Source organism: Gymnoscopelus braueri (genome assembly GCF_963280865.1).
Source record: "Gymnoscopelus braueri genome assembly, chromosome: 9".
Classification (NCBI taxonomy): domain Eukaryota; kingdom Metazoa; phylum Chordata; class Actinopteri; order Myctophiformes; family Myctophidae; genus Gymnoscopelus; species Gymnoscopelus braueri.
Window position 1 is genome coordinate 1,558,325 of NC_137610.1, and position 26,411 is coordinate 1,584,735.

Here is a 26,411-nt window from a genome sequence, read left to right on the forward strand (position 1 = left end):
AAAGTTGGCATTTTCAATTGAGTGCTATAGCGCCACCTTTTGACGAAAGATTGTGAGATTTATTTCTTGATAGTTTTTCATGACCATCTACCATATGGCCGAGTTTCGTAAAAAGCGACAGCACGGTTCACCCAGAACTGCTAAAAGTGGCGGAAACAGAAGAATACAGGCAATATTAAAACAGGTCCAGAGCTGAGCTCTGGCCCCGTAATAACTAACAGTTCAGGTTTTGTTTTAGCAACTGTCGTTTTTAATATAAAAATATTCTTCTGAAATATGTCTTGCGTCATAGGATGTACATCGTTTCACTTAAAAACACAAAAGAGTTAACCCAACAATGATACAAATACAAAAACATGATATTATATCAGGCATTACAAATACAGTATGTGGGGCAACCTCATAGCCACATGGTTAGCACACATACTTTTTCAGGTGGGATACCAATTTGATCTAATCAGGAGAGAGAACTGCACTAAGCAAATGTATCAGCTTGAATTTTATGGAACAAACCCTCTATTAAAACACACTCACAGACAGACAGACAGACAGACACAGACACAGACACACACACACACACACACACACACACACACACACACACACACACACACACACACACACACACAGGGCCGGATTTATAGGAGTTGAGGCCCGTGGGCTAGAGTAATTTTGCGCTTTTTTTGCTGGCTTTTTTCCTTTTATTTCGGGTTTTTGTTACTTTAATTCGATTAATTTGGTAGGATTTTTTTTTTCTTCTTTTTTTTTTTAGGCCCCTGGGCTGCAGCCCACCCTAGCCCAACGGTAAGTTCGGCCCTGCACACACACACACACACACACACACACACACACACACACACACACACACACACACACACACACACACACACACACACACACACACACACACACACACACACACGCCCATTTTCAATATCGTCATATAATTGGTCCTCACTCATGCTCATAAGATGGTACCATTTCTGTCTACTCAGGGCCATGCCTAAACCTTTTAGGCATTTTTTTTATTTGAAAGAAAATGTTTAAATAATTCAAATAGACGATCTACAAGGTCACAACGTGTCGATGTAGCTATTTGAACAATTTAAAAATAAAGAAAAAAAAAGTGGGGTAAAAAAAACAAAGTTTAGGCATAAGGGGTAAGGCCTACTAGTGACATCATCGATGGGGAATCCAAGCTAATAGAAACTACAGCCTTCCTCTATTCCTGGAAAGTTAGGATTCTGAAATAGAAGCTATTGTTTTCACATTAATAAAGAATAAACACACACACACACACACACACACAGGGGCGCAGAGGGCATTTTGCAGGGGTCCAATGCTGAAGCCTGGATACTGAGGCTAACACCAGCGTGCGTCATGAACAGAAATCAGACTTCCTCTAAAACGGGGGGAAACTTCAAACAAAGGCCAAGTAATAATGTTGACTAATAGGATAAGTCAGCACTGGTTTTATTTTTTAAGTCTACTTACAGGAAGTAGAGAGACTAACTTAGAAGTAGTTGACAGATCCACACCTCCTCGCTCGGACTAAGGCACAAGTGAAGGACGAGATTTCAAACTGAAGAAAAAAGGTAGTCTTCTCCCACTAACTCCAACATAAGTGTCTCCTCATGTTGTAGAAGAGCATTGAAGAGGGCCCCCTCTAACACAGTTGTGTTCACACTGTTCTCAGCCTGGACGTTGGTGGCTATTTCTTCATGGAGACCTCCGCTTCGCAGCTCATCAACGATGGCCTCCACGTTCTTGACTTTTCTCACTAAATCCCCACGATTCTTGGTGAAGAAAACGTGTTTGTCTGTGTGTAAATTAAAGGATAACATACTGTAATAAAATGTCTTAAAGGTAGGGTAAGTGATATGTTTTGGTCAAACAATAAATATGCTCTATATTCTGATTCTGTACTCATTGCTATAGAGTGTTTGTACAGTAACAGGAGTCTCCCCTGTCTCTCCTGCTCTTTGATGAACAGAACATATATTTTGCGGTCGGCTGTACATTTTCAGCCAATCAGGAGAGAGTACCCACGTATCAGTTTTATTCTTTATAGTGGTCCAGTTCCACTTGTGTCTGCTCATTTCTTTGTGTCATCACTTCCAATTTCACTTGTTTGTCCTGTGTCCTGTATGAGTTCTCTCTCCTGATTGGATACAATTGGTATTCCGATCTGAAAATGCCTTTTCTGTTTATTTAAGAGCTGGAGAGACATGGAGACCCCTGTTACTGAACAAACACTCTTTAGCAATGATTACTCTCAGAATAATATAGTTATTTAACGCTTATCTGAACAAAAACAAGGTGATATTTAAAGGGATTGTGAAGGAACTGTGAAGAGAGAATTGTTCCGTACCTGTAACAGAAAGCCTTGTTCTGTCCGTTCTCTTTGGTTCAGATGGTCCTGTGGATGACAGCAGTGAAAGCCTTTACCGCAGTGTACACAAGGGGTGGCCATAGCTTAGTCATGGGTAGAAAGGTATTCAAAATAGTCAATGCAAATGTGCCCTCAATGCCCTTAATACCCGCATATCTGACTAAATACCTCCCAAAAGTTAGTGACACCCACAGCCACAATACTAGAGGGAGCGTAAACAACAATCTGGTACCAATAAAACAAACATGGGTAAATTCTCCTTCTACAGCACTGCCACCCAGGTGTGGAATAGTCTAACCCCATCCCTCAAAAAATGCAGTTCGCTGGGCTCATTTAAAACAGCCTTGAAAATTCATCTTTCAGGAGGCCAAAAGGGGAGGTAGTACCATATCTCCCTTAGACAGAAGACCCCCCCCCTTTGACTCTCACCCCCCACCCATTGTTTTTTCCGACTCTTAACATATAGTGTTATTCTTTCTGTATTTTTGTGCTACGTTTTTTTTCCAACTCTGTACATATAGTATAGTAGTTATTTTTTCTGTATTTTATCATTATTTAGTGCTATTTTATGTGTTTATGAATTGAATACAGACCTTTTAAACAAAGTGTTTTAACTGTACTTAGCTGTTTTACATTTTTGCCTAATAAAATATTCAATCAATCAATCAATCAATCAATCAAGGCTGCCTGGGAAAAGGAAGGTCCCCGGTTTGCGTCCCGGCCCCGGTCTATGTGTGGAAGTGCCTCTGAGCAAGACACTTAACCCCTAATTGCTCCCTGAGGCACTGCCCCTGTAACACCCACTGATCCTGATACTTAGGATGGGTTAAATGCAGGTGGCAAGCTTTCGATAATGAAACTGAAGCCAGTGCGGAAATAATGCAAATGCTGCAGTTCTTATTAATGGCCTGGCCTAGAAGATGTCACTATTTCCCCTCCTGCTGATTGCAGAAGGTTTAGTCAGTTGGCACATTGCCAGACCACTTTGTGTTGGCTCTTCCTGCCACGGTGGGCTCGCTCCTTGCCATGGAGAATGCATAGAACCTCACCCAATTCAATTCAATTCAATTCAAATCAAAGGGGCTTTATTGAAACCATACATTTACATTGCCAAAGCAACGGTGAATCAAAACAAAACAATGTATGCACAATTAATCTAACCCTCTCTCAGAATGCAGAGGTGTAATACAAATGCTGCTGTGATTTCACTTTCAGGTTGGTGAGCACAGTCCCTCAGTTCTGCACTACTGCATAGTGCAGAACTCCATGAAATCAGCATCTGCTTGTAAGATGTTTGGTTAGTTAATATCATCACTGTCTTCAATTCTATATTGGTCTGTTGGAGAAGTGAAACTTTAGCATTTCTAAGTAAAAATCGCCCGATAACCAATGACCGGTTAATCGTGCATCACCAAATGAATAACTGTACCTTTAACTCTCAGTGGTCGCTCCCACACAATGATGTCCTTAGGTCCCCGCAACTCCAATGAGATGTTTTCTGTCTTCTGATTCATGAACACCTCAAATGTTGGATGGAAATTTGGTCCAAACTTCTTATTCGGACGATATGGCAGCGATTCCTGAAGACAAATGTACAATTGTTTTACTGCCATGGGAAATGAATTGGAAAAAATAAATTATATTATGTTCTTCTAGGAGATTATATTATGTTCATCCAGGAGATGTCTGTGTAAAACACACACACACACACACACACACACACACACACACACACACACACACACACACACACACACACACACACACACACACACACACACACACTGATGATACTGGCATTGATACTGACCAAAATACTGACCATGATACTGACATCATCATGTGTGTGTGTGTGTGTGTGTGTGTGTGTGTGTGTGTGTGTGTGTGTGTGTGTGTGTGTGTGTGTGTGTGTATATAAATATATATTTATATATATATATATATATATATATATATATATATATATATATATATATAAAATAATTGTATTATGCTTATATCATACAACACAATAAAGCCAGCAGCTTGTTACGGTCCATTCACATGTAGGCTATATGACTAGGCTATGAGCAATCTGTAATTACTTTATCGGCTGAATCTCTATAATACAGCATAATGAAAATGTGTCTCTCTCCAACAAAGTGAGACAGCAACACAAGTGTGTGTGTGTGTGTGTGTGTGTGTGTGTGTGTGCGTGTGTGTGTGTGTGTGTGTGTGTGTGTGTGTGTGTGTGTGTGTGTGTGTGTGTGTGTGTGTGTGTGTGTGTGTGTGTGTGTGTCGGGCCACAAGTTGGCGGCAGGTGGAGGGAATAGCCTATGTGACAAACTGCAAGAGCCCAACATTTTTATATACTCATATTCATACTGTAGATGAGTGGCCAACTGTCCTGTATAATAATGCAAATCACCTGTGCAGAAGTACTCCAGCGAACAGTAAGAACCAAATGGACCCTTATAACTGTGATTATAATACAATATACATTATTATAATGTATTACACCTATGATCCTGGTCTAAATAAAAAGTCAGTGAGTGATCAGTCATTATGAAGTGTTTGGCACTGTTTGGCCTAGCTCAGACCTACCCTGGAGTGGTGCCAAAATAGGCACCCACTTCAGACCCCTTTGACACCACTAAGCCCAGGTCCTTGTTATGGAAACGGCGGCACAAGTAGGTGGTGTGGTGTGGTGTTTGGCCAGTGGAAACCCAGCAGTGTGTGATACCTTTGGTTGTACTTCATGTTGAGGACAGTGCAGACTGTAGCGTTGCATTGGGATGAGCTCACACTCTGATGTAGTGACCATGTATTTATCTTCTTGATGTTTTTCTTTCACCTACAATGATACCATTACCAACACAACTTGACCAGATGGTTCAATGCCTGGTATGTGGGCAGGTTTTTCAGGCTATGTACACAGGCTACTTCATACGTCTCTGTTACCATCAATCACAGGATATTGCTCTTCTTTTATAGCTTAATATAAACATGGGTCTTAAATTGGTTGTCAACTGTGGACCAGGGCTTGAGACTTCGTCCCGGTGACGTAAAAATATGTTGGTGGTAAACGTTATAAACGTTCTAGAGCCCTGCTGTGGACTAGCCTTTGGTTGTCAATTCAAAATGAGAATCAATGTCATGTCGACGTACAATAAGTCTAAAGAGATTCAAACTCTCTGAGATGCTAGCTACTTAAAAGATTTTACCTCGTCAACAGGCACATTGATTGGCAGCAGAAAAACTCTCATCTCAAGTCTGTCGCTTGGTGGTCGAAGGAACAGCAGCACTTGGCTGTAGATTGGTTCAGGGTTAATGTTAAAACAGTTCAAACTCCATGTCAGCCCGAAGAGAGACAGGTGGGGCACATTTACAACCACATGAGTCTTGGTCACTTTCATCGGCTCTAAGAAGTTCACCATTCCATCTGCGATGTGGGCCACAGAAAGGTCATCACCTGCAAATGTATTTATTTATTATTATGTTTTACATTTTGCAGATATTTAACATGAAACCTATCAATGCGTTCTTTGTGCAGAGAGTAGGCCAGCCATGCTTTTCATTTTCAGCACACAGAAGGCATTGTGGAGGTGTTATCTGATTTTCACATGTTCTCACAATTGCATTGTTTGATGTTTAATGTCAATGTTAACCACACCCGTCACGGCAGTTTGTCGACCTACTTACTGCACAATTGTTCTTGACCCTTTTTTCCTACGATTTCATTTGCCACTGTCTTTTGGATACCATTGCCTTAGATCAATTTGAATATAACATTGTATGCAGTAAAACTTTATTAAAATGCAGCAATAGTCTCTTTCTGTCTCCATTTGCGCTGGCCGTGGTTGGTGCTGAGAAACACGCTCTCTTGCGAGATCAAATTAATTATTCATACTTATTTTTTATTATATAATAAAGCTGTAATGGTTTAGATCAATAACAGCTTGACCTGTTATCATTTTTGAATCAATTAAAGTGATATTGTGTGACTAAATGTGTGTGCTTTCTAGTAACGAGCGGGTCGGGTTACTGTGTGTGTCTGCGGTGAGAAGTCTGTGTGTGTATACACAGCGAGGCAGCTGATTTATTTATTTATGAATGACGGTGTCCTGTGGCAAACATAGCTAATCTACAAGCCCACTTGCATCAGCGAAGCATTGAGGACTTGTAGATCGGCTCGCGTTCACGCGACACTGTCGTACGATGAAGTATACTGCTGCTTGCGGTCTCTCAGACTCTGTGATCTTGCGAGACCAGCTGCCATTTAAGGTTACATGTGCCCAGAGTCTCGAGAGAACTTGCAGATTTTTTTGAAATTTTGTTTTAATTCGAACCTTAATTTTTATCGTTGAACATTCTAGATATTTTTATATTCGAATATGGAATATTCGTTGACAGCCTTACCAGACAGCCAGAAAGAGAGAGACGCTTGGAGATCACTTGAGTGCTTTCTTATATTTTATCTTTCTGGACTGTGTTAAAGGAGAATACCGGACAAATTAAGTGTTGCCTTTGATGTCTCGTTACTTAACACTGGATGCTTGTTTCTTTCCAGAACCTGGCAACTCGTGTTGCCAGATTCTGGAAACAAGCAACCAGTGTTAACTCGTTCGCCATTAACGGTGGCCTCGCAGGACATTTCAACGCACGTTTGACTATCATGAGACTCCACAATAACTAGCAGAAGAGAGAAAAACAACTTTGCCTCGGTTATAATAGACGAATCTCCCTGACCCACGCGCTCCCATTCTGACAACGGAGGGGGTTTAAAAAATGACGACACGGGAATCTATGGAAAAAAAGAACGCCACTTTTCACGTCGGTCGGTAAGTAACGAGACATCAAAGGCAACACTTAATTTGTCCGGTATTCTCCTTTAAGTTTATACAGTTCAGAGAAGCCAATTGCCAAATCCTACATGCTGTGGGAAAAAAGCTTATTAGACATTTAGAGGTTAATGTTTAGGTGCTCGGGTTGGAATTATTTCACACACAGCATTTTAGTTTGCATTTGTATTTAGAAAGAGAGTTTGCTATTTTCAGTGCGCAGAAACCAAGTACGAGCATTCAAACCATGCTTTCTGTACCACTCAAATTGTGGAACAAAACGCTACACTTTACACACTTTGGACCGGTCGATCCAACCGTAAATTAATGTAAGGATTGGTATCGAAGGTGCCATTTTGTTTTTAGAAAAACATTTTTAAATACAAGTGTGTTTGTATGGCATATTTAGGAAACGTCAGGGAAGGGGAGCCTTCTGAGAGCTTCCTGATCAAAGTTAATTGACTTCAACATTTAAAAAACGTCCAGGCCGACCACTATGGGCTTAACTTAATGCCAATATTATTTTGCACTGCATTTTTGTAGTTGTAAAAACAAGTTGTGTTCGTAATTTATGGTTTGTGTTTGTACTTTGCAAGTTGTACCTGTAAACATGTTGTACTTGTATATTTGTGAACAGAAAAATTACGAATAATACAGTTTATTATATTGCGTACGAGTAATTCTGCCCAACGTGGCAACACTGGTTGCCATGGAGAGCCACTAGAGCTCTGATTGGATAGTTGAAAATGCCTTAAATCAGTTTGGCTCTCAACCGGAAGAGAAAACTTCATGCCAAACATGTGAGCACCTGTAGAGTCCATAGCCCAATTATTTGTTTACTAACATTGAGACTGGACGCACAGGTGATTGTTTCACGCAATCAATTCCCAACCTGATGTTATGAGGTGCGCTGGTTTCAGCACACCCCAACCCCCTCTTGTGTGTTGGCTAGTGAGGCGCGTCCTAGCGAGACCTGACAGAATGGGTTTCATTGCACGCATACTGGTTGCGCGCATACTGGTTCTTATCAGTGTGACGTCGTCTGTTAAGGGGTCTATACTCTGTAAACAGAGTAGTGTCTGTAAGGGTAGTGTTGCATTTTTGCATTTGTAATTTTTCTGTTCACAAATGTTAATAGAAAATGTGTATCCATAAGTACAACATGTTTACAGGTACAAAATGCAAAGTCCAAACACAAACCACAAGTTACAAACACAAGTCCTTTTTTTGCAACTACAAAATTGCAAAGTACAAAGAAACCATCAGTTACAAGACTAGTATTTTTGTACAAGTGCAAAATAATATTGGCATTCATTTAAGCCCATGGCCGCTCCGTGATGCGTGTGATTCCATTTTACACTAAAACAAAACCTCAAAACATACATATGATTCTCTTTTTAACAACATGCCTAAACCATCAAAATATAAACTTCCCATTTTGGATTTCAACATCGGTTATGTTGTCACTTTGAACAAGAAATGTAAAATGATTTTGGACAATGTTAAGAGCAGCGCCTCACCGGGTGTGACGTCACAGTGTCGCAGGTATAGCTGGTAGATAGACTCCTGAGGACACTGGATGTCAAACAGGGGCCCTGCAGGAGTCCTTCCTGTTGGCTGGAGCCACCTTTCATCCCACAGAACAATCTTGAAGAGGACATCTCCTTCTCCTGTGGTTCCAAAAACCAACCCTGTCACACTGCACTGGAACAACCCCGCCCCGGGGAACTTGAACCTGTGACACAAAACATGTTTTATTGTATTGATATAATATATTGACTTAAAGGTTCTATGACATTCATTTTCACTTTTTTTATTTTTTATGTTTTTTGGGGGGTTTTATGACCTCAATTACACCCAAAAAATCTGAACTTTGAACATTCAGTGGATTTTCTGTGGTCTGGGGTTTTCTGAATAATTAGGCTGAAAAGTAATCTGAGCTTGGCCCTTCGGCAGTGAGGTCACAGCCGATTAATCCCGCCCACTCTCCTCCTCGCCCCTTCCCTCCCCTGTCCTTTCCTTTGGGGGGGGCGGAGCAGAGGCGATGATTGACAGGCAAAATCCCTCACCAGCGACACCCGCAAGCAAAGATTTATTTTTTCATTGCAATTGAAAAGGCTTTAGAAATGTGAGAGAAAAACACCTACCATGGATCAATGGAGTGGATTTTTTTGTTAAAACTTTCTATACACGTTTGAAGGACCATGACAAAGACTTTTAATGTGTGGTAAAACTGAACGTCATGAAACCTTTAATTAGGAGTCATTTTGCTACATGTTGCATCAAGTTAATTTACAATGCCAGTGGTTGATTGAATACACTTTCCTTTATCCTGACGATTTTCAGTGGGTGTAGCATAAGTGGATGCAAAACATTAACTGAATACAGTTGACAGTCAATACATCCTAGCCAACGCTGCTAATTTAGTTCGTTTTTTGCCACCCTGCCATCCATAAGAAAACGAGGGACAAAGTCTTCCTGAACACACACCTGATTTTCGCACGCGTGCTCGTTTGTGCACACGAGCGCGGGCGGCAAGAGCTGGATTGTGGTGAGCTTTTGTTTTCTCCGCACCGCGCAGGAGGACAAAACAACAATGATCGCGGTGCGATCACCGCTGATCCGAGCGGTACCGCCCGCGTGAACCGCTTGGCTTGCCCTGTGTTACGACCTTAACTCTCCTTTTTTGTTTATCGATTTTATTTGACTGGCAGTTGAAGCTGTTATGTGATTAGACTGGAATCAATTCACTTTGCAGGTTGCTGATCCGGTCGGATCTGTAGAGGAAACAGTCACAGTGTGTGTGCAAATGATATTATAGGTGGGCTCTAGACCCGGATCAGAATGGTTTATTTGGAACAGAAACCAAAGAGACCCTGGTGATATGGGTTTATATGCAATCATTATTCAAGCTGGAGCCTTTCTCATTCATTCATACTCCTTAGATTTTGGAAGCCAACAACACAGCTAGATGGCATGTTCAGTAGGTGAGCAGCAAGCCTAGCCAACTACCAGAAACTTTGCTACTATTCTGAGGTGATTCCTATTGCCTCCAATACAATGTTCCTTGTTTTACCTCCAGCTAACGCTGTGACGTAAATTACATAATCAATGACGTTCGTACAACATGGGCCCCTAGAAACATGTCAGTGGAAACAGTCACAGCTCAGCTGTGGTGAGTGATCAAATAAATTGCTCAAAGACACAGCTTCTTCATCTATATAGGAAGCTACTAACAAAGCTGTTTAGGATGAGTTACCTGTATTCATTGGTTGTCTGTTCTGTTTGCACGATTGGTGTAAAACTGGTCTGAAAGACAGAAGGGATTCATTCATTCGTTCAAAAAAAGCTCACACCAAGTCTCATTATGTATCAAAGCCACCATAATCAAAAGGGTAACGAGAAAAGCGGCTTGTTTCCTTTGCGGTCCGCCATTAGATGAGGTGTGTATGTAGTGTGGTCAGGGCCGCACCAAGGGTAGTGCGAACGGTGCGGCCGCACAGGGCCCCGCGCTTGGGGGAGCCCCGCAAAAAAACTGTGTGAACAGATTCACGTTTAGTAAGAGTTATACCGAGAAATAACCGCAAATAACCACCAAAAACTCGGGCGCGCGGGGATGGGGGCGCGCACGCGCGCGCGCGCGACTTCGCACAGGGCCCCGCATTTCTCCCAGACGGCTCTGAGTGTGGTGACTGCATGAATGATTAAAGTGCACAATGTGCTTATGGCTCCAAAGGCACACACAAACTACACAAGTCTCTGAGTAGATGCGTGGGTGTGCCTGCCGCGCAAAGGGATGGGGGTAGATACATAGGATACAGACTACAACATAAATACCTAAAATATACCAAGTCCCTACCAGTCTCTCCTGGGCTCGAGAGACTCTGCCGCCAGGGGGAAGAGAGGAAAGAGCCCCAGACCTGCCGGGCTCCCAACATCAAACATAATGTTTTTTTTTTAAAGAAAAACATGAAACTCTGAGCCAAAAATAAATAATAAATACTGACTCAATTACCTTATCTAGAACCAGCTTCTATTAATGCTGAGGCAGCTGTTTATGGAGGACTTAAAGGTGACATACGAGTTAACAGACTTTAGCTACAGGTAAACCATTCCAGCAGAATATTGGAATGTATTTTTTTCCCATTCATGGTTTGAACTTACAAGGTACCAAGTTGGTGAAGCCCTCCAGTGGCGTGATTGTGAACATCACTGACCTTTGTGAAATAATTACAGAGATACCTAGGAAATGAGTTCTGCTTCTCTCTTCTGCACCCTACACAATTTAATCAGTGATACTCGTTCTTCCACCCTAAGCCTTCTGTTTTCTAAACAGGGATAAGGGTCTAAGGGGGGAAAATATATGAAATTAAGAACAGGATATGCCTGCAGCACGTGAAATCGTTTTTCGGGATATCGTGATATCACCAAAGGGTTAGGCTCAATATTCTATTCAGATTTGTACTCATTGAGAAAATGGGGTTTCCCTGATGTTCTCTAATGTGTGTGTGTGTGTGTGTGTGTGTGTGTGTGTGTGTGTGTGTGTGTGTGTGTGTGTGTGTGTGTGTGTGTGTGTGTGTGTGTGTGTGTGTGTGTGTGTGTGTGTGTCTGAGGGGGTCCTCAGAGTTACTACAGGCAGGCCGCCAAATCATTGTGTGATAGGGATTTATTTTTTATTTTTACATTAACCACTTGAACCCTCACATCACTATTCTGGGGGGAATATTAGCCTAAAATAGCAGATCTACAAGCTCACAACACGCCTGTGCCTGAGCTTGTAGATCTGCTATTTTTGGCAAAGAGGTTTGGTGTACATGGAAAAAAGAGCAGACCAAGTACCGAGCCAAAGGTCAAGTTTACAAAGTATAAAGAGTGGTTAAAGGTCTGAAAATACACATTTAACATGAATTCAATGTGGTCCCTGTTTCATCTCTCGCTCAGTTAAGGGGTCCTTGGTCTGAAAAAAACATTGAAGACCCCTGACTTAGATCCATTACCTGTAGTGAAGTCCATTTTCAAATGCATATAATTTCCATGATTATGCAATTAGACTTCCCTTTTAACTGTGAATCTGTGCTGCTCTCAGTTTATTCAGAATGATGGGGGTGGGAAATGCATTCAGTGTTACATTCTCAACGAGTCAGCTGATCTAACAAATTATCATAGACGTGTAAAGAATTTGGCTGGTGGTCAGTGTTTTTTAGATCAGTAGACTAGGTTGGGTTTTGCAGACTTTGGACAACTGTAGGCCATCTCATCCACACTGCGGCCATAGCTATACACCCTCTAAAAAAAAATCCCATGACCTACACTGATCTCATGCAGAAAGTAGTCAATCAGCAACTTTCTTGATGTGATTATTCTGTAGAGGAGCTGATTTTACTCACAATGGCCATGTTTGAATCATCAACCTCTTCAGAGAGTCTAGAATGAAACACACACACACACACACACACACACACACACACACACACACACACACACACACACACACACACACACACACACACACACACACACACACACACACACACAGCTATGTTAGCTACGTGCAATTATTATAGCTATGTTGAATACCCCTATATCGTGATAGTAATCATTGCTATATAGTTTTTGTTCAGTGAAAGTGTTACATAGCTCTATATTGTGATAGTAATCATCGCTATAGAGTGTTTGTTCAGTAAGTGTTAAACAGCTCTATATTCTGATAGTAATCATTACCATAGAGTGTCTGTTCAACAAACAGGTCTCCCCATATCTCCAGCTAATAAACATAAAATATATATATATATTTTTTTTTAATCCCATGATTTTGTAACCCATTTTTCACCCAGTGCCAATGCCTAAGCTTGTAATCCTGTGCACTACTCTCCCTCTGCCAGCCTGGGGCGAGCCCCAAACTGACCTCATGCTTCCTTCAACGCATGAGGAGCAGGCCGCTTCTTATCACCTGACAAGGGGGAGTTTCCCCGGTTGGACGTAGCGCGTCGAAGGAAGAAGTTATTCCAACCAGTTCCTTTCCCCTCCATCAGGCGCACCGGCGGACCAGGGGGAGGCAGTATAGAGACCAGGATTACTGCATGTTTTCTGTGAGGGTACCTACCCTAAGGGACACGGGGAGAACATGCAAACTCCACACAGAAAGGCCCTTTCACCAACCCCACCTAGGGTATGGGCACTGATGACGCGGAGGAGAGAACCCCCAGTGCACACAGCGTCCCCGGCGGGAAGCAAACCCTCTTCTCTGTCCTGTTCTCTGCAACAGTTTTAACATTTTAAACTTACTTCTTTGTTCCTCTTCCTCCAATCGGTACGGCACCTGGACAGTGATCTGGAGGAAAAACAATGCATTGTTGTCAGTTACAAATAATATAGGCTCACTGGCACCTGACCAATAGAGCACAGGGAAGCCCAGGCTTCCACACTTTTTCATTGGCGGGAGAAAGGCTCCCCCAGATCTACACCCCCCCCCCTCCCCCGAGAATGACAAAGGACTTAATATCAACTCACACGCAACTCACACGTAATTTCACATACATTATTATATAGAAGCCAACTCAGTGATCCCCTCCCCCCTAAAACATAATCATCAGGTATTATGGTTATACTAGGAGGAAGACTCTTTTTCAAAAAAGTGTACAGAAATTCTCCACCACCTTAGCACCACCCACCTGTCCTAGTCCCTCCTCCTCCTCATGCCCACACCTGATAATGAGGGGGAGGGTACAATTTTACTATGTCACTAAAGGGCCGTTTTTCTACTGGCACGTTTGACCCTCAAGGTTTCAGCCTCCAGGTAGAAACTCAAAATAGTCAGAGAAGACATAAACCATAACAACACCACCAGGGGGCTTAATGAAGTTCTATCAACCTCATTGACACATGAAAAACAGAAAAAGTGCAAAACCATGGCACCACCTCTTTAAGGGTTTGTTTCTACGCACCCCCATGTATCCTGCTCATATGGTTTGATCCATTTGAACTGGGCGGGGGCTGGCCTCGGCCGGTGAGTTCCACTTAGCTGTCCTGATCTTTAGCTGGAGAGTGGATATAGTAGAGGGGTTTGGCACTAAACATTGTGCACTTTTTGTAAGAAGGCTGAAACGTTCAGCATAGTTAGTAAATATCATAACATAAATTTTCAGACGGGGAGGGAAGTCAGATTTGACCTCTGAGAGGCCAAATCCAAGATGGCCGCCAGTCTACTGGGTCTAAATGTTCTAAATACTTTTTTAAAAAAAAACATTTAAGGAGTTCTATCCAACTAAGTTGGGGTTGCCCATTCATTTCATGATATGTTGGAGATTGCCAGAACCCCAGGACATATATTAAATCAAGGTCAAGGTCCAATTACATTTTGTGACAATGGGAATAATACAAAACAAATGAACAGATTAAACCTATAGTGGTAGTCTATTTTAATACTAAATTCATAGTAAATGACAATAATCAAGGTTCAAGGCTTCTTTATTGTCACATCTTGTGTACAGGAAAGAGACAAACTAGATTATCACAACAAGAAAGTTGTGATAATGGTAATAATCAAAATATAACAGTCTCCACAACAGAGGCAGTGCAGTACATTTGAGTGCAGCTTTGGCACACTTGTATCGTCCAGTACACTCTTACTTGTACACTTGTACACTCAGTACAGCCCCATTCAGATGGCTCTGGCATCTCTGGTTCCAGTACCAATGCCTGGTTCCAACAGTTTGCCTGGTAGCAAATGCGCTTGATGTGTTGCTTGAGTGCTGCCTGGGTTGGAGGAATGCTCTCTAGCGTTCTTGACTTCTTTGTGAAGAGCTGTTTCCTGGCATCAATCACTTCCATGCACTCTCTGGTTCGGTCATACATGAGCACCACAAATCGCTCTAGCAGGAACATTGATCCTTCACTGACCTCACGTGGCATCTGTAGGAGTTTACTGAAAGCCTCATTCACCTCTGGGAATGACTTCCAAGTTTCCAAAGTCTTCTTTCCTCTGCCAGCAAACGCAGATACAGTGTCACACCCGGTGAAAGCGTGAAAGACTGGAAGAGTCAGACACTGTGTTGGAGTCATTGTGGCAACCATTTCATGAACAGCTATATACCGAAAGCTTGATCCAACACCAAAGGCAACCCACAGCTCACCAGGACCTATCTTGCTGAATGAAGCCACAGCCAGTACTACCACATCAGTATCAACAGTGTGTATGGTCACCTTCTTACACCCCTTTTGCTCAGCATCTGCCACATGCTAGTCTGGGAGGCATTGCGTCGGAGCTTGGACAGCAGGGGCGCGGCCACTGCGTTGTGATTCAAATCAACAGCCAATGAAGAAAAGGGGGCGGGATCCAAATGCAGTGGGTGTTGCATCTAAATAGGATCGACGGGAAGCAATTTCCCCTTGAGAAATTGCGGCCGCCATTGTTGTGTACTGCTGTTTGCCTCTCGTCTGACGAGTTGCACAGCTCTCAGACCGGTAAGAGGCGTGTCCGCTCAGATTCTGAGCGTAAGCTACATCCCGCCCACAAATACCAGGGCTCTGGCCCAGAAGTTCCTTGCCAGAGCTGGCGAAAACTTCTGGGAAATCAGATTAGCCACATGCAGAAGCAGACGAGTGTCAGCCTCCTCTTGCGAACATGGGGCAGGGCAGGCCAAGTTTGAATCAGCAGGAGAACAGAGGACTCCACTCCCATTAGTTGCATAAAGTTCCTTGCCCTCAACTAGAGGAATGTTGATAAATTAATTGTCTGAACCACATCAGGTGAGTCATTGTTGGTGTTGCCTATATAAGAGACCATTGATTGTTGCACTGCCATTTGTTGATTCTGAGGAAATCACTGCATTTTTTTGGGCACATTTTTACCTTGACCTCGACCTAAATGCATTTCCTTGAAATCTGGTGATCTCGAAAGTATTACCACATGAAAAGGCATCCCCTATTTAGTTGGAAATTATATTTTGAATGTTTTTCTACTGTGTTTGGTTCCAAACTTAAGTTGGACTAGCGGCCATTTTGGATTTGACCTCTCTCGGTCCTCAGAGGTCAAATCTGACTTCCCTCCCCGTCTGAAAATAAACATTATGGCATATACTAACTATGCTGAAAGTTTCACGCTTCTTACAAAAAGTGCACGATTTGCTCAAAAACGGGAGTTAAACTGCTCTACTAATATGGATTATAGACTTGTCGTGAAAGTGGACCTTGTCTTCAAGATACTCAGGGGATCAGTGAGAGACACCTACGGCACACCACCAGAGGGAGCTCCAATGATCTTGCGCCCCCCAATCGGCACACACATGGGGATGAATGCATTCTACATTCAGCCATCAAACGGTGTGACTCCCTTTCCTCATTAAAAAACACCATATAAGAGCACCTTTCCGCAATTCGTAATGTCTTCTAGCTTGCCACCAGAAAGTACGGTACCCCCCCCCCCCCCATGAGGTGTTTTCACAAAAAGCCTTGCTTGCGTAATTGTACTTGTACTTGTGTCCTGGGCAAGACGTTAAACTGCATCCGCAGGCTGCAGAGAGGTAGCCCCTTACCTCAGCAAGGGTCCTCTGGCTAAGGAATATATATCCCTACTGATAGACCTGGTCCTCCTACATGCCTGTATGGTACTTCCCGTGGTGCCTAGCCTAGCCAACACACTGGGATAGAAGACTGGTTTTCGGTAGACTGCGCGGAGGAAACCCTCAGCGGTTCAACGGGCAGAACGGCGATACCAGCAAGCTTTGTGGAGCGCTACGGGCTGGATGTGTTAAGATTTCATGTATCCAGGTCATCCACTGCACCCGGCTCCATCTCCAGCCGTCTCGCCGTCTTGCCACTGGATACAGGTGGACTCGGGCGAGAGAGTGAGGTCGGCGCTGCGCAACCCACCCTCACTTAAATCCAAACCATTGCGCAAGTCATGACTTCACACTCTTCAGCATGATGTTCTCAGCCATGCTGACAGATGCCTTCCGGTCTAGGGACATGGGGATCGACCTGCCCTACCGCACTGATGGCAAGCTGTTCAATCTGCGAAGACTCCAGGCAAAGACCAAAGTGCAGACGACCACTGTTTGCGACTTCCTCTTTGCAGACGACTGCGCATTGAATGCTTCCAACCAGCTAGAAATGCAGCTGAGCATGAATAACCTCGCTACAGCATGCACAGACTTTGGCCTTACCATCAGCACAAAGAAAACCGAGGTGATGTACCAACCTGCTCCTGGAGCCCTGTACACTGAGCCCCTCATCAGCGTAAATGGTGAACACCTTAAAGCTGCTGAAAAGTTTGTCTACTTAGGTAGCACCCTATCTCGCGTGGGCAACATCGATGAGGAGGTCATGCACAGGGTAGCCCATGGAAGCGCCGCCTTCGGCAGACTTCGCACTTCTGTCTGGGAGCGTAGAGGGCTCAGCCTACAGACTAAACTGAAAGTCTACCGTGCTGTTGTCCTCCCCTCCCTGCTGTATGCCTGTGAGACATGGACTGTGTATAGCCGGCATGCAAAGCAGCTCAATGCCTTCCATATGAGATGCCTCAGGAGGCTGCTCAGCATCAAATGGCAGGACAAGGTCCCAGACACTGAGGTCCTCCACAGGGCTGAAATGGAGAGCATCTATGCCATGCTCAAGCGCTCCCAGCTGAGATGGGCTGGCCATGTCTGCCGCATGCCAGATGAACGCCTACCAAAACGGCTGCTGTACGGTGAACTACACCATGGCAAGCGCTCACGCGGCGGCCAGCGGAAACGCTATAAGGACACCCTAAAGGCGAGTCTCAAAAGCTGTGGTCTGGATCCAGAGACCTGGGAGGCCGATGCCCAACACCGCTCCAACTGGCGCTCTGCAGTCAAGCATGGTGTAGCAGAGTCTGAAAAGCGCCGCATCCATGAAGCTGAACTGAAGCGACAGCTCCGCAAAACCAGAGCCAGTTCCTCCCTCTCACCCAGCCATCCTTCAGCCATCACATGCCCTCACTGCAACCGGACATTTCGTGCGAGGATCGGCCTCATCAGCCATCTTCGCACCCACAAGACATCGTGAAGTCAATGGTCATCTTCGCACGCGAAGGACGAACATACTGCTTGCAACTTTGATCAATCAATCAACTAGCCAGACCCCTAGTGGTTGAAATCTGAAGATCAGAGCACTACGTCACGCGAAGCTTGGCCAATCAAAAAGAGGGACAGGTAGGAAAAGAGGGACAGACCGACCGACCGACCGACAAAGCCTTCTGTAGGTCGACCCCCTGGGTCTGGCATCAAAAAAGTTCCATATTCTGCCAACAGACATTCCAATTTGACAACATTTAATTACTGCCAGGGGCCTGTCACTAACCAGAGCGCAAAGATCTGACAGAATTCGCTGCTGTATTGGAAAGTAGCACATTTTGATAATAAAGTTTTAATCTAGTTATCTGTGCAAAAATAATCCCAATTGAGCAACCACACCCCTAGGGTAAATAAAGTTTGTAAAGGAGGTCGTATTTTTGGTACTCACAAACTGACATGCAATTCTCAAAGGGGTTCGTATATCACAGAGACGTGCGTATGACCAGGTCTATATTATAATGACAGCCAGCTGGGCGTGAATGACCCGGGAGGTTCATTTGCATTGCTCCACGCCCCATTTTGCACCATAAATGGCGTGAGCCATGACTCAGCAGTTTGTCTCTGATCAAATCTGTCACTTTACTGAACAGTGTTGCCATGTCCGCTTATTATAAGCGAATTTGGGCTTATTTTTCTGTAAAGTTACTTGTAAATATTGGTAGCTGTGGGGTACGGTTTTTTGGGCTTGTTTCTAAAGTGTAGTTCATTATTTGGGCTCGCTTCACAATTGTTCAATTATTTTAACCGGTGGTTCTCAAATATTTTTATGTCATGGAATATGTAGGCTAATTTATCCCAATAAGCCCCATCTGAAAATGTGCTGTGCCAGCTGGAGCCCCTTACCAGATTTGTGTTGTTAGAATGTTTAAAAAAATCTTCCAAATATTCTACATTTTATTGCAAGATTTTTTTTGAAAATAGCAGATCTACAAGCTCACAACGCATCACAAAGCGCTTTGAGCTTGTAGATCGGCTATCTCCAATGTATACACTACAGTATATCATTTCAATGTATTGTCGTGCTGCTGGGTGTTGAGGAGTGGGTAAGGATGGGCACGACAACGTTTATCCAGGTTAGTAGACTTTACTGGGCGAATACAGTTCTTTACAATTATGCAGGTCAGGTCAGGATGATGATAAACGTCACATTAACTTTAACATACAACTTGTTGGTAACAGGTGAGTGTTATATCACTTGGGTCCTAGCTCGTTCTAGCACAGAACGGGAGACTAGCACAGCACACAGGTACAGCCAATGACAGCGTGACAATACAATGCACGTCCGATCACTATCAGTATCTCAAATCTATAGGTAACTGATTCCCATGTTACACCCATTCACAGATACAGGTGCCACAGGGCTGTACTGCTCATGTGCCCATCACAACAGTATACAGTATATATATATAGGTTTACAGTTCTCATATGGCTAGCTTCTTTTGGGCTTATTTTCATAGACCTGGTTGCTTATTTCTCTCACAAAATCTGGCAACACCGGAGCTGGGAGTTTAACTTCTCGTCCAAACTTACAGATGTCGGCCGCATTGCCTTGACAACTTGAACATCATTCTGATCTGTCTGGAAGCGAGTCCCACTATTGCACGATGGATCAGCTGAACGTAATGTGTAATGTTTACAAGGTTTAACCCCGCCAGCAAATAATAGACTAATAACCTGGAAAGGATATTTTATAAGCCTTTTCTACTGAACATTGCTCACGTTTACCGAGGTAAAAAGATGATGTTGAAAATAAATCCAGGGCATACAAGTGGAACGCTGCTATCCGATTATGGACCAGAGCTTATTGATTACTTATTGATTAAATAAGTAAATTTTTGATTAAAGAGGTGGTGCCATGGTTTTGCACTTTTTCTGTTTTTCATGTGTCTATGAGGTTGATAGAACTTCATTAAGCCCCCTGGTGGTGTTTTTATGGTGTTTTATGTCTTCTCTGACTATTTTGAGTTTCTTCCTGGAGCCTGAAAGGTCAAACGTGCCAATAGAAAAACAGCCATTTAATGACACAGTAAAAATATACCCTACCCCTCATTATCATAACACAACAGGTGTGGGCATGAGGAGGAGGAGGGACTAGGACAGGTGGGTGGTGCTAAGGTGGTGGAGGAGGTGCTAAGGTGAGAACCAGGTATACTTAATGAACTGGAGGCGTGCCCACATAAAAACATAATTTTAACACTTTCTGTACACTTTTTTGAAAAAATCTTCCTCCCAGTATAACCATAATACCTGATGATTATGTTTTAGGGGGGGGGGGATCACTGAAAATCACGGCACCCCGTCTTTAATATATCACTGTCCTACGTCGGAATGGGGAATGGATCTTCTGCACACAGCTTTCATCCACTATAGTTTCCTCATCAGATGGTAAAATGTATTAGGCTGTTGTGTGTGGCGTTCATGTGATCAATATACAGTAGAGTAGCCTACAGTAGGCTATTACAAATTAATACCGCGGCACGGACACTGGAGGTGCGTCAGTCCCTCCGCAGTTTCATTAAGGCATGATAGCTTATTTTCATTATTACGTGACACTGTGGCTCAGATGGCCCGCTGGCAAACACACTGAGGGACCTAATAATTCAGCTCTAAATGCAATAGCCTAGAAAAGAAATAAAAAGCGGTGGAATCTACATCATGTCTATATTATGTATAGACTACAAGCAATAGCCTACATCGTTTGACATTTATTTTAAATTTTTTATATATATGTATTGACAAATGTTGGGCACATATATATTTTATTTGAGGTTTGCCACTGTTGTAATTGATTTTGGAATGAAGAATAAAGCATTCTAAAGACATACGCACATTTCAGCCCTGGTAAGACAGCCTCAGGGCTGACCTGAGAACGTGCGCACCTCACGCACAAAACACAGACCAAAAAACATGAATGAATCTGACTGCAGGTGTAGGATTTGTCTTAAATGCCGGTACGTACAAAATATAGTCGTAAATTGCTTGGTGAATCGGGGCCAATGTAACTATTACAGTATGTAGGCCTAATAATGATTACATTTCTGATATGTTTATAATTGATGCGTAGATTCATGTCAGTAATGTAATTTGTTGTTGTGTTGTGTTGTTGTTTGTATTTCCTTTCCTAGGTTTTACTAACTAACTGACATGGGTCTTGTACTGACTTGTGGTACTGACTGACTTTCCATACTTTAGTACTAGACTGAAGTGTGTTGTATGTTCTTATTGTAATGTTAGTATAATAAAAAAAAACATCAAAGCCACTGGTTGAGTAATATCTACTCACGCTGCTCAAGAAAGCCAACAACCCTTTTCAAGGGTAGGTTACCTGGGTACATAGAGCTTGAAAGACAGCACGTGTGACCAGGTAAATAATTGGACAAGAATACATTTTCACTAGGGGTGTAACGATACGTTTTAACAACGATTCGATACGTATCACGATACTTGGTTGTCGATACGATACATGAACGATACAGGTTAATTTAGAACGATACGATACGTTTCGATTCAGCGATTTAGTCGATACGATACATGAACGATACAGGACAGGTTAATTTAGAACGATACGATTCGATTCAATGATTTAAAATCGATATAGTAACTATTTATTTACCCAAAAATTCTGTGTGAAAAATAAATACCTGGATACTGGATATAAACCCCTCTTTCTCTTTTCTTCTTCTTAAAAGTACTTAGTATTGATATAATTGATTATTTGCATTGCAGAACGATTCGATACGATTATTTGCATTGCAAAACGATTCGATACGATTCAAAGTCAAACGATACGATATTTAGCTGTTTGCATATCGATATAGTAGATCGTTGAAAATTCAAAACGATGCATCGATGCAGTTACTGTATCGTTACGGGCCTAATTTTCACGCATGTTTGAGGTGAATTTAGGTGAGTGTTGTGCCCATGAGCATCTCTCACTCTAGTGAAGTAGATGGATAGGTATCTAGTTACTGTTCTTTGAGTATCTTAAACAGGCCCATTGCAAGTTGCTGCAAGTGGCAAGTTGCTGTACTGTGTCTTCCACCTTCAGTCATGCCAGCCTGGTAAAGTGAGCTGGGGTTAGGCACGTCCTGGGTTTAAGGTTTAGTAGTAGTCTTACCAGATTGTTTTGAGAGGTCTTAAGTTTTGTTTTCAGTGACATTGGGGTATTTGCAAAGCATGAGGTGCAAGCATAGTCACAATTACACTGGGAAAGGGTTCTAGCTAGTGTCCTCAGTGCACTCTCGTTGACAAACGAGGAGAACCTGTGACAATGTAATTACATTGTCACAGACTCTGACAGTAAATCCTGAGGACTGGCTGACTTTGTTTTTGGACAACAAAGAATGGATTCAGTTTTTCCAGGTGTAATGTTATCGGAAAGCCAAGTGCAGATATTCTGAGGGCTCTTTCGACATGTGATTTGTCCCTGTCCAAGACCATGAGTACCGAGTCATTTGCGAACAGGGACAAATTGCAGTGGCATGATGATTTCACATTATTAATGTAAATTTAGAACAGTAACGGCCCAAGAATGCTTCCCTGAGGGACCCCACAGCTCACTGGGAGAGATGAGGACAGCGTTCCATTTAGGTCATCTACCTGTTCTCTTCCCTCTAGGTAGGATTTCACCAATTTCACTATCAAACCCTCAGCTTGTTTGGCAGGATAGAATGATTGATAGTGTCAAACACCTTCTGTATGTCCAGCGTAAAAATGTCATAGCATTTGTCATTGTGGCCAGCGTGATCACTCCAGTCCTTGCATCACTTCACTAGCTCCAAATCTGTTTTAATATTGATTTTAAGATTATATTGTTTGTTGTTTACATCTGAAGTGGTGTCAAGTTTCAAGCGGAAACGGTTGCTTTGTGGTGATTCATGGCTGTCACCCTGCTCTGTAAAAAATTAATGGGAAGCGTGAGAAAAAAACTGAGAAAAAACAGGCAACTCAGGGCCTGTGTAAACACAGCGTAAATCAAAGTGAGTAACCTGTGGGTTAGTAATACAGTAATCTCTCAAGACAGGTTCTAAAACCAAATGGGATCCCAGATTGGTAATACAGAAATACTTGAATAGTAATCTGTCAATTGATTGTCACCGTTGGAACCACAGAATAAGAAAACATGAAAAGCTCACCTTCCTTTGCATTCTCGTGATCACTGAAATTCGCCATCTCTTCATCTTGGTCAATTTGTGTATGCCCGGCCCGATTGCCAGCCCACTTCCGATCTATTGATTGAAAAAAAAAAAAAACATATTGAAAACAATATTTTTATTTTTATTTTTTCCGAATGATTCATCTAGCTATTTATTGAGTTTCCATACGGATTTGTCATTTGCATATAAGTGGCATCGTAAATTAAACAAAAGCCTGCCAGGTACTTAACAAGGTGTTAATAAAGTGACCACCATGGATCTCTTATATACTCGAGTTTCTAACTGGTCTGACTTCTGAATAACTACATCCAGGAAAGAGATAAACTGCTGGCTGTCAATGGCTGACTTTGACATCATCAAGTGGGAGGGCATATATATATATATATACCCTCCTCTCTCTCCTTTGTTCCGTTTGACTCTGAGGAAGACGAAAGTCGAAACGTCAGTCACCCCTGCAAAACAATAAACACGAGCAGACGGGAGCATGCTCAAGTTCCCTCAGCCCTATGTTCCTTCAGTCGGTCTGTCTGTTATCAGAATTTTTTTAGCAAGATATCTAAAAAATCCATGTGTTTTTGCCTAGAGGGGGCATGGCATTTCACAAAAAGTACATGTATTACATCTCAAAAAGATAAGGATGGATTAATGCATAACTTTGTGTGAGTTTGTCATAGGCTAAGGAAGAACTGATTAAATTGTATAAGACAAATAGGCCAAAATCAGTAACTTCTAAACAAATTCACACTGCATCACAAAAAACTTGGCCAGAAATGGTTCACGGTCTTTGGAGCACCGATCCGTCTTGATCACTTGACTATAGAGATAATGTGTACCAATTTCCGTGATGTTTTAATACATTTGTAGGAGTAATAGACATTTTCGTTTGGAAAAATCGGCCTCCTGGTGGCACTATAATATGGCAATGTATAAGGGTAGCATTTTTTCCTCAACGTAGTGCAAATGTGCGTGCAAAGTTTCACCACAGTCGGATGCTGTGTTCAAGAGATCATGTGTACTGATTTGCGTGAAATGTGGATACAATTTTGTAATATAAAACATTTGTTGTACATAAGTCGATCTCCTGGTGGCGCTTGTCGTGTATTATGAGGCATTAAACTGCAGGTTAGCAGGCTTGTTGGTGGTAATAATGAAGAAGAGGAGAGAGACGTCAGGTTTCCAAGTTCTCCATGTTCATTTATTCAGCATAGAATCCAGGGCAGAGCCCTCTCCTGCAGCCCCTCTGGGCACGAGCACATCCCAAACAAACATCTCACACCGTTCTTATAGTAGACCATTTACCAAAGAAGCCATTCTAAATAGCCATATAAGGTATGTACTATAGATAAGAGCAACACAAGCATAGGTGCACATACGAATAGCAATGGCCACTCGGCTCAGCTGTTAGAGTGACAGCTGTTGCTGCGTTAGAACTAGCACATTCACCAAGCATTCACCAGTCACACACACTCATGATTACTCTTCTGACTTTAGCTTTAGTATATTTGTTCTACTAATAATCTGTTTTTACTTGCACACTGTCATATAAAATATAGCAAATAATACGACACGCTATAACAGGCAGATGTGAAAAATGCAGGGCAAAGGTTTTTCCTTGACCTCTAGGGAGTGCGCATACAACGTTTTACACAGAATTTGTTCCAAACGGAGCCAATCAGGATGGAATATGAAAAATCTGAAAGACCCATTTTGTTTTATGACTATAGAGATACTGTGTATAAATTTGCGTGATATTTGGACAAAATCTGATGTGTTTTGCCAAAATTGGCCTCCTGGTGGCGCTATAACAGGCCCATGTGAACAATTTGGGGCAAAGCTTCTGCTCTGGCATCCAGGGAGTGTGTCTGCACAGTTTTGCTGCGATAAAACCGACGGTGCCGAAGATTAGCTAGCTGTACACAGACAGAATGACACACACGGACACACGGACACACGGACGGACGGACGGACGGACGGACGGAAAGACAGGGGGCAAAACATACTCTCGCCATGCCAAGACAATTAACTTAAAGTTGACCAAATTCAGTTGTCCAATAGGGTATATGGTGGTGGGCATGGCCCTGCAACATTTTGTGAACAGGCTGAATTCTTTATGGATGTCTGTGCGCTTCTGAACACATTGTCTAGTTCTAAATGGTCTCAACATTGTATGACGTTGTAAGTCATTATAATAACTCTTTATTTTGTCAAAACCACTAACATTTTCGTTAGTTATAAAATAATGATTTGGCGATCACAGTTATCTGAAATTGACAGAAAACAAAGTCTGTGTTTCTCTCATGGTCAGTATCATGTCAGTATCATGGTCAGTATCATGATCAGTATCATGATCAGTATCATGTCAGCATCATGGTCAGTATTATGGTCAGTATCATGGTTAGCATCATGTCAGTAGCATGGTCAGTATCATGTCAGTAGCATGGTCAGTATCATGGTCAGTATCATGTCAGTATCTGGTCAGTATCGTGTAAGTATCATGGTCAGTATCATGGTCAGTATCATGTCAGTATCATGGTCAGTATCATGTCAGTATCATGTCAGTATCATGGTTAGCATCATGGTCAGTATCATGGTCAGTATCATGTCAGTATCATGGTTAGCATCATGTCAGTATCATGGTCAGTATCATGGTCAGTATCATGTCAGTATCATGGTCAGTATCATGGTTAGCATCATGTCAGTATCATGGTCAGTATCATGTCAGTATCATGGTCAGTATCATCGTTAGCATCATGTCAGTATCATGGTCAGTATCATGGTCAGTATCATGGTCAGTATCATCGTTAGCATTATGGTCAGTATCATGGTTAGCATCATGTCAGTATCATGGTCAGTATCATGTCAGTATCATGGTTAGCATCATTCAGTATCATGTCAGTATCATGGTCAGTATCATGGTCAGTATCATGGTTAGCATCATGTCAGTATCATG

At 42.5% G+C, this 26,411-nt stretch overlaps 1 protein-coding gene across 2 annotated transcripts in view; it reads right to left on the minus strand.

Moving 5' to 3' along the window:
• Positions 1 to 279: 279 nt before the first annotated feature.
• Positions 280 to 26,411, minus strand: part of LOC308092727 (caspase recruitment domain-containing protein 8-like) — a 34,892-nt gene continuing 8,760 nt past the window's right edge. For both annotated transcript variants that reach the window (XM_080438829.1, XM_080438828.1), the window contains 10 exons: positions 23,441 to 23,533; positions 13,498 to 13,543; positions 12,600 to 12,636; positions 10,472 to 10,521; positions 8,733 to 8,947; positions 5,596 to 5,843; positions 5,115 to 5,225; positions 3,822 to 3,972; positions 2,372 to 2,419; positions 280 to 1,819 (listed from right to left, as the gene is read on the minus strand). In XM_080438829.1, coding sequence (XP_080294955.1) covers positions 1,578 to 1,819; positions 2,372 to 2,419; positions 3,822 to 3,972; positions 5,115 to 5,225; positions 5,596 to 5,843; positions 8,733 to 8,947; positions 10,472 to 10,521; positions 12,600 to 12,636; positions 13,498 to 13,543; positions 23,441 to 23,533 — 1,241 coding nt within the window. In that variant the 3' untranslated portion in view covers positions 280 to 1,577. The remainder of the gene's footprint in view (positions 1,820 to 2,371; positions 2,420 to 3,821; positions 3,973 to 5,114; positions 5,226 to 5,595; positions 5,844 to 8,732; positions 8,948 to 10,471; positions 10,522 to 12,599; positions 12,637 to 13,497; positions 13,544 to 23,440; positions 23,534 to 26,411) is intronic.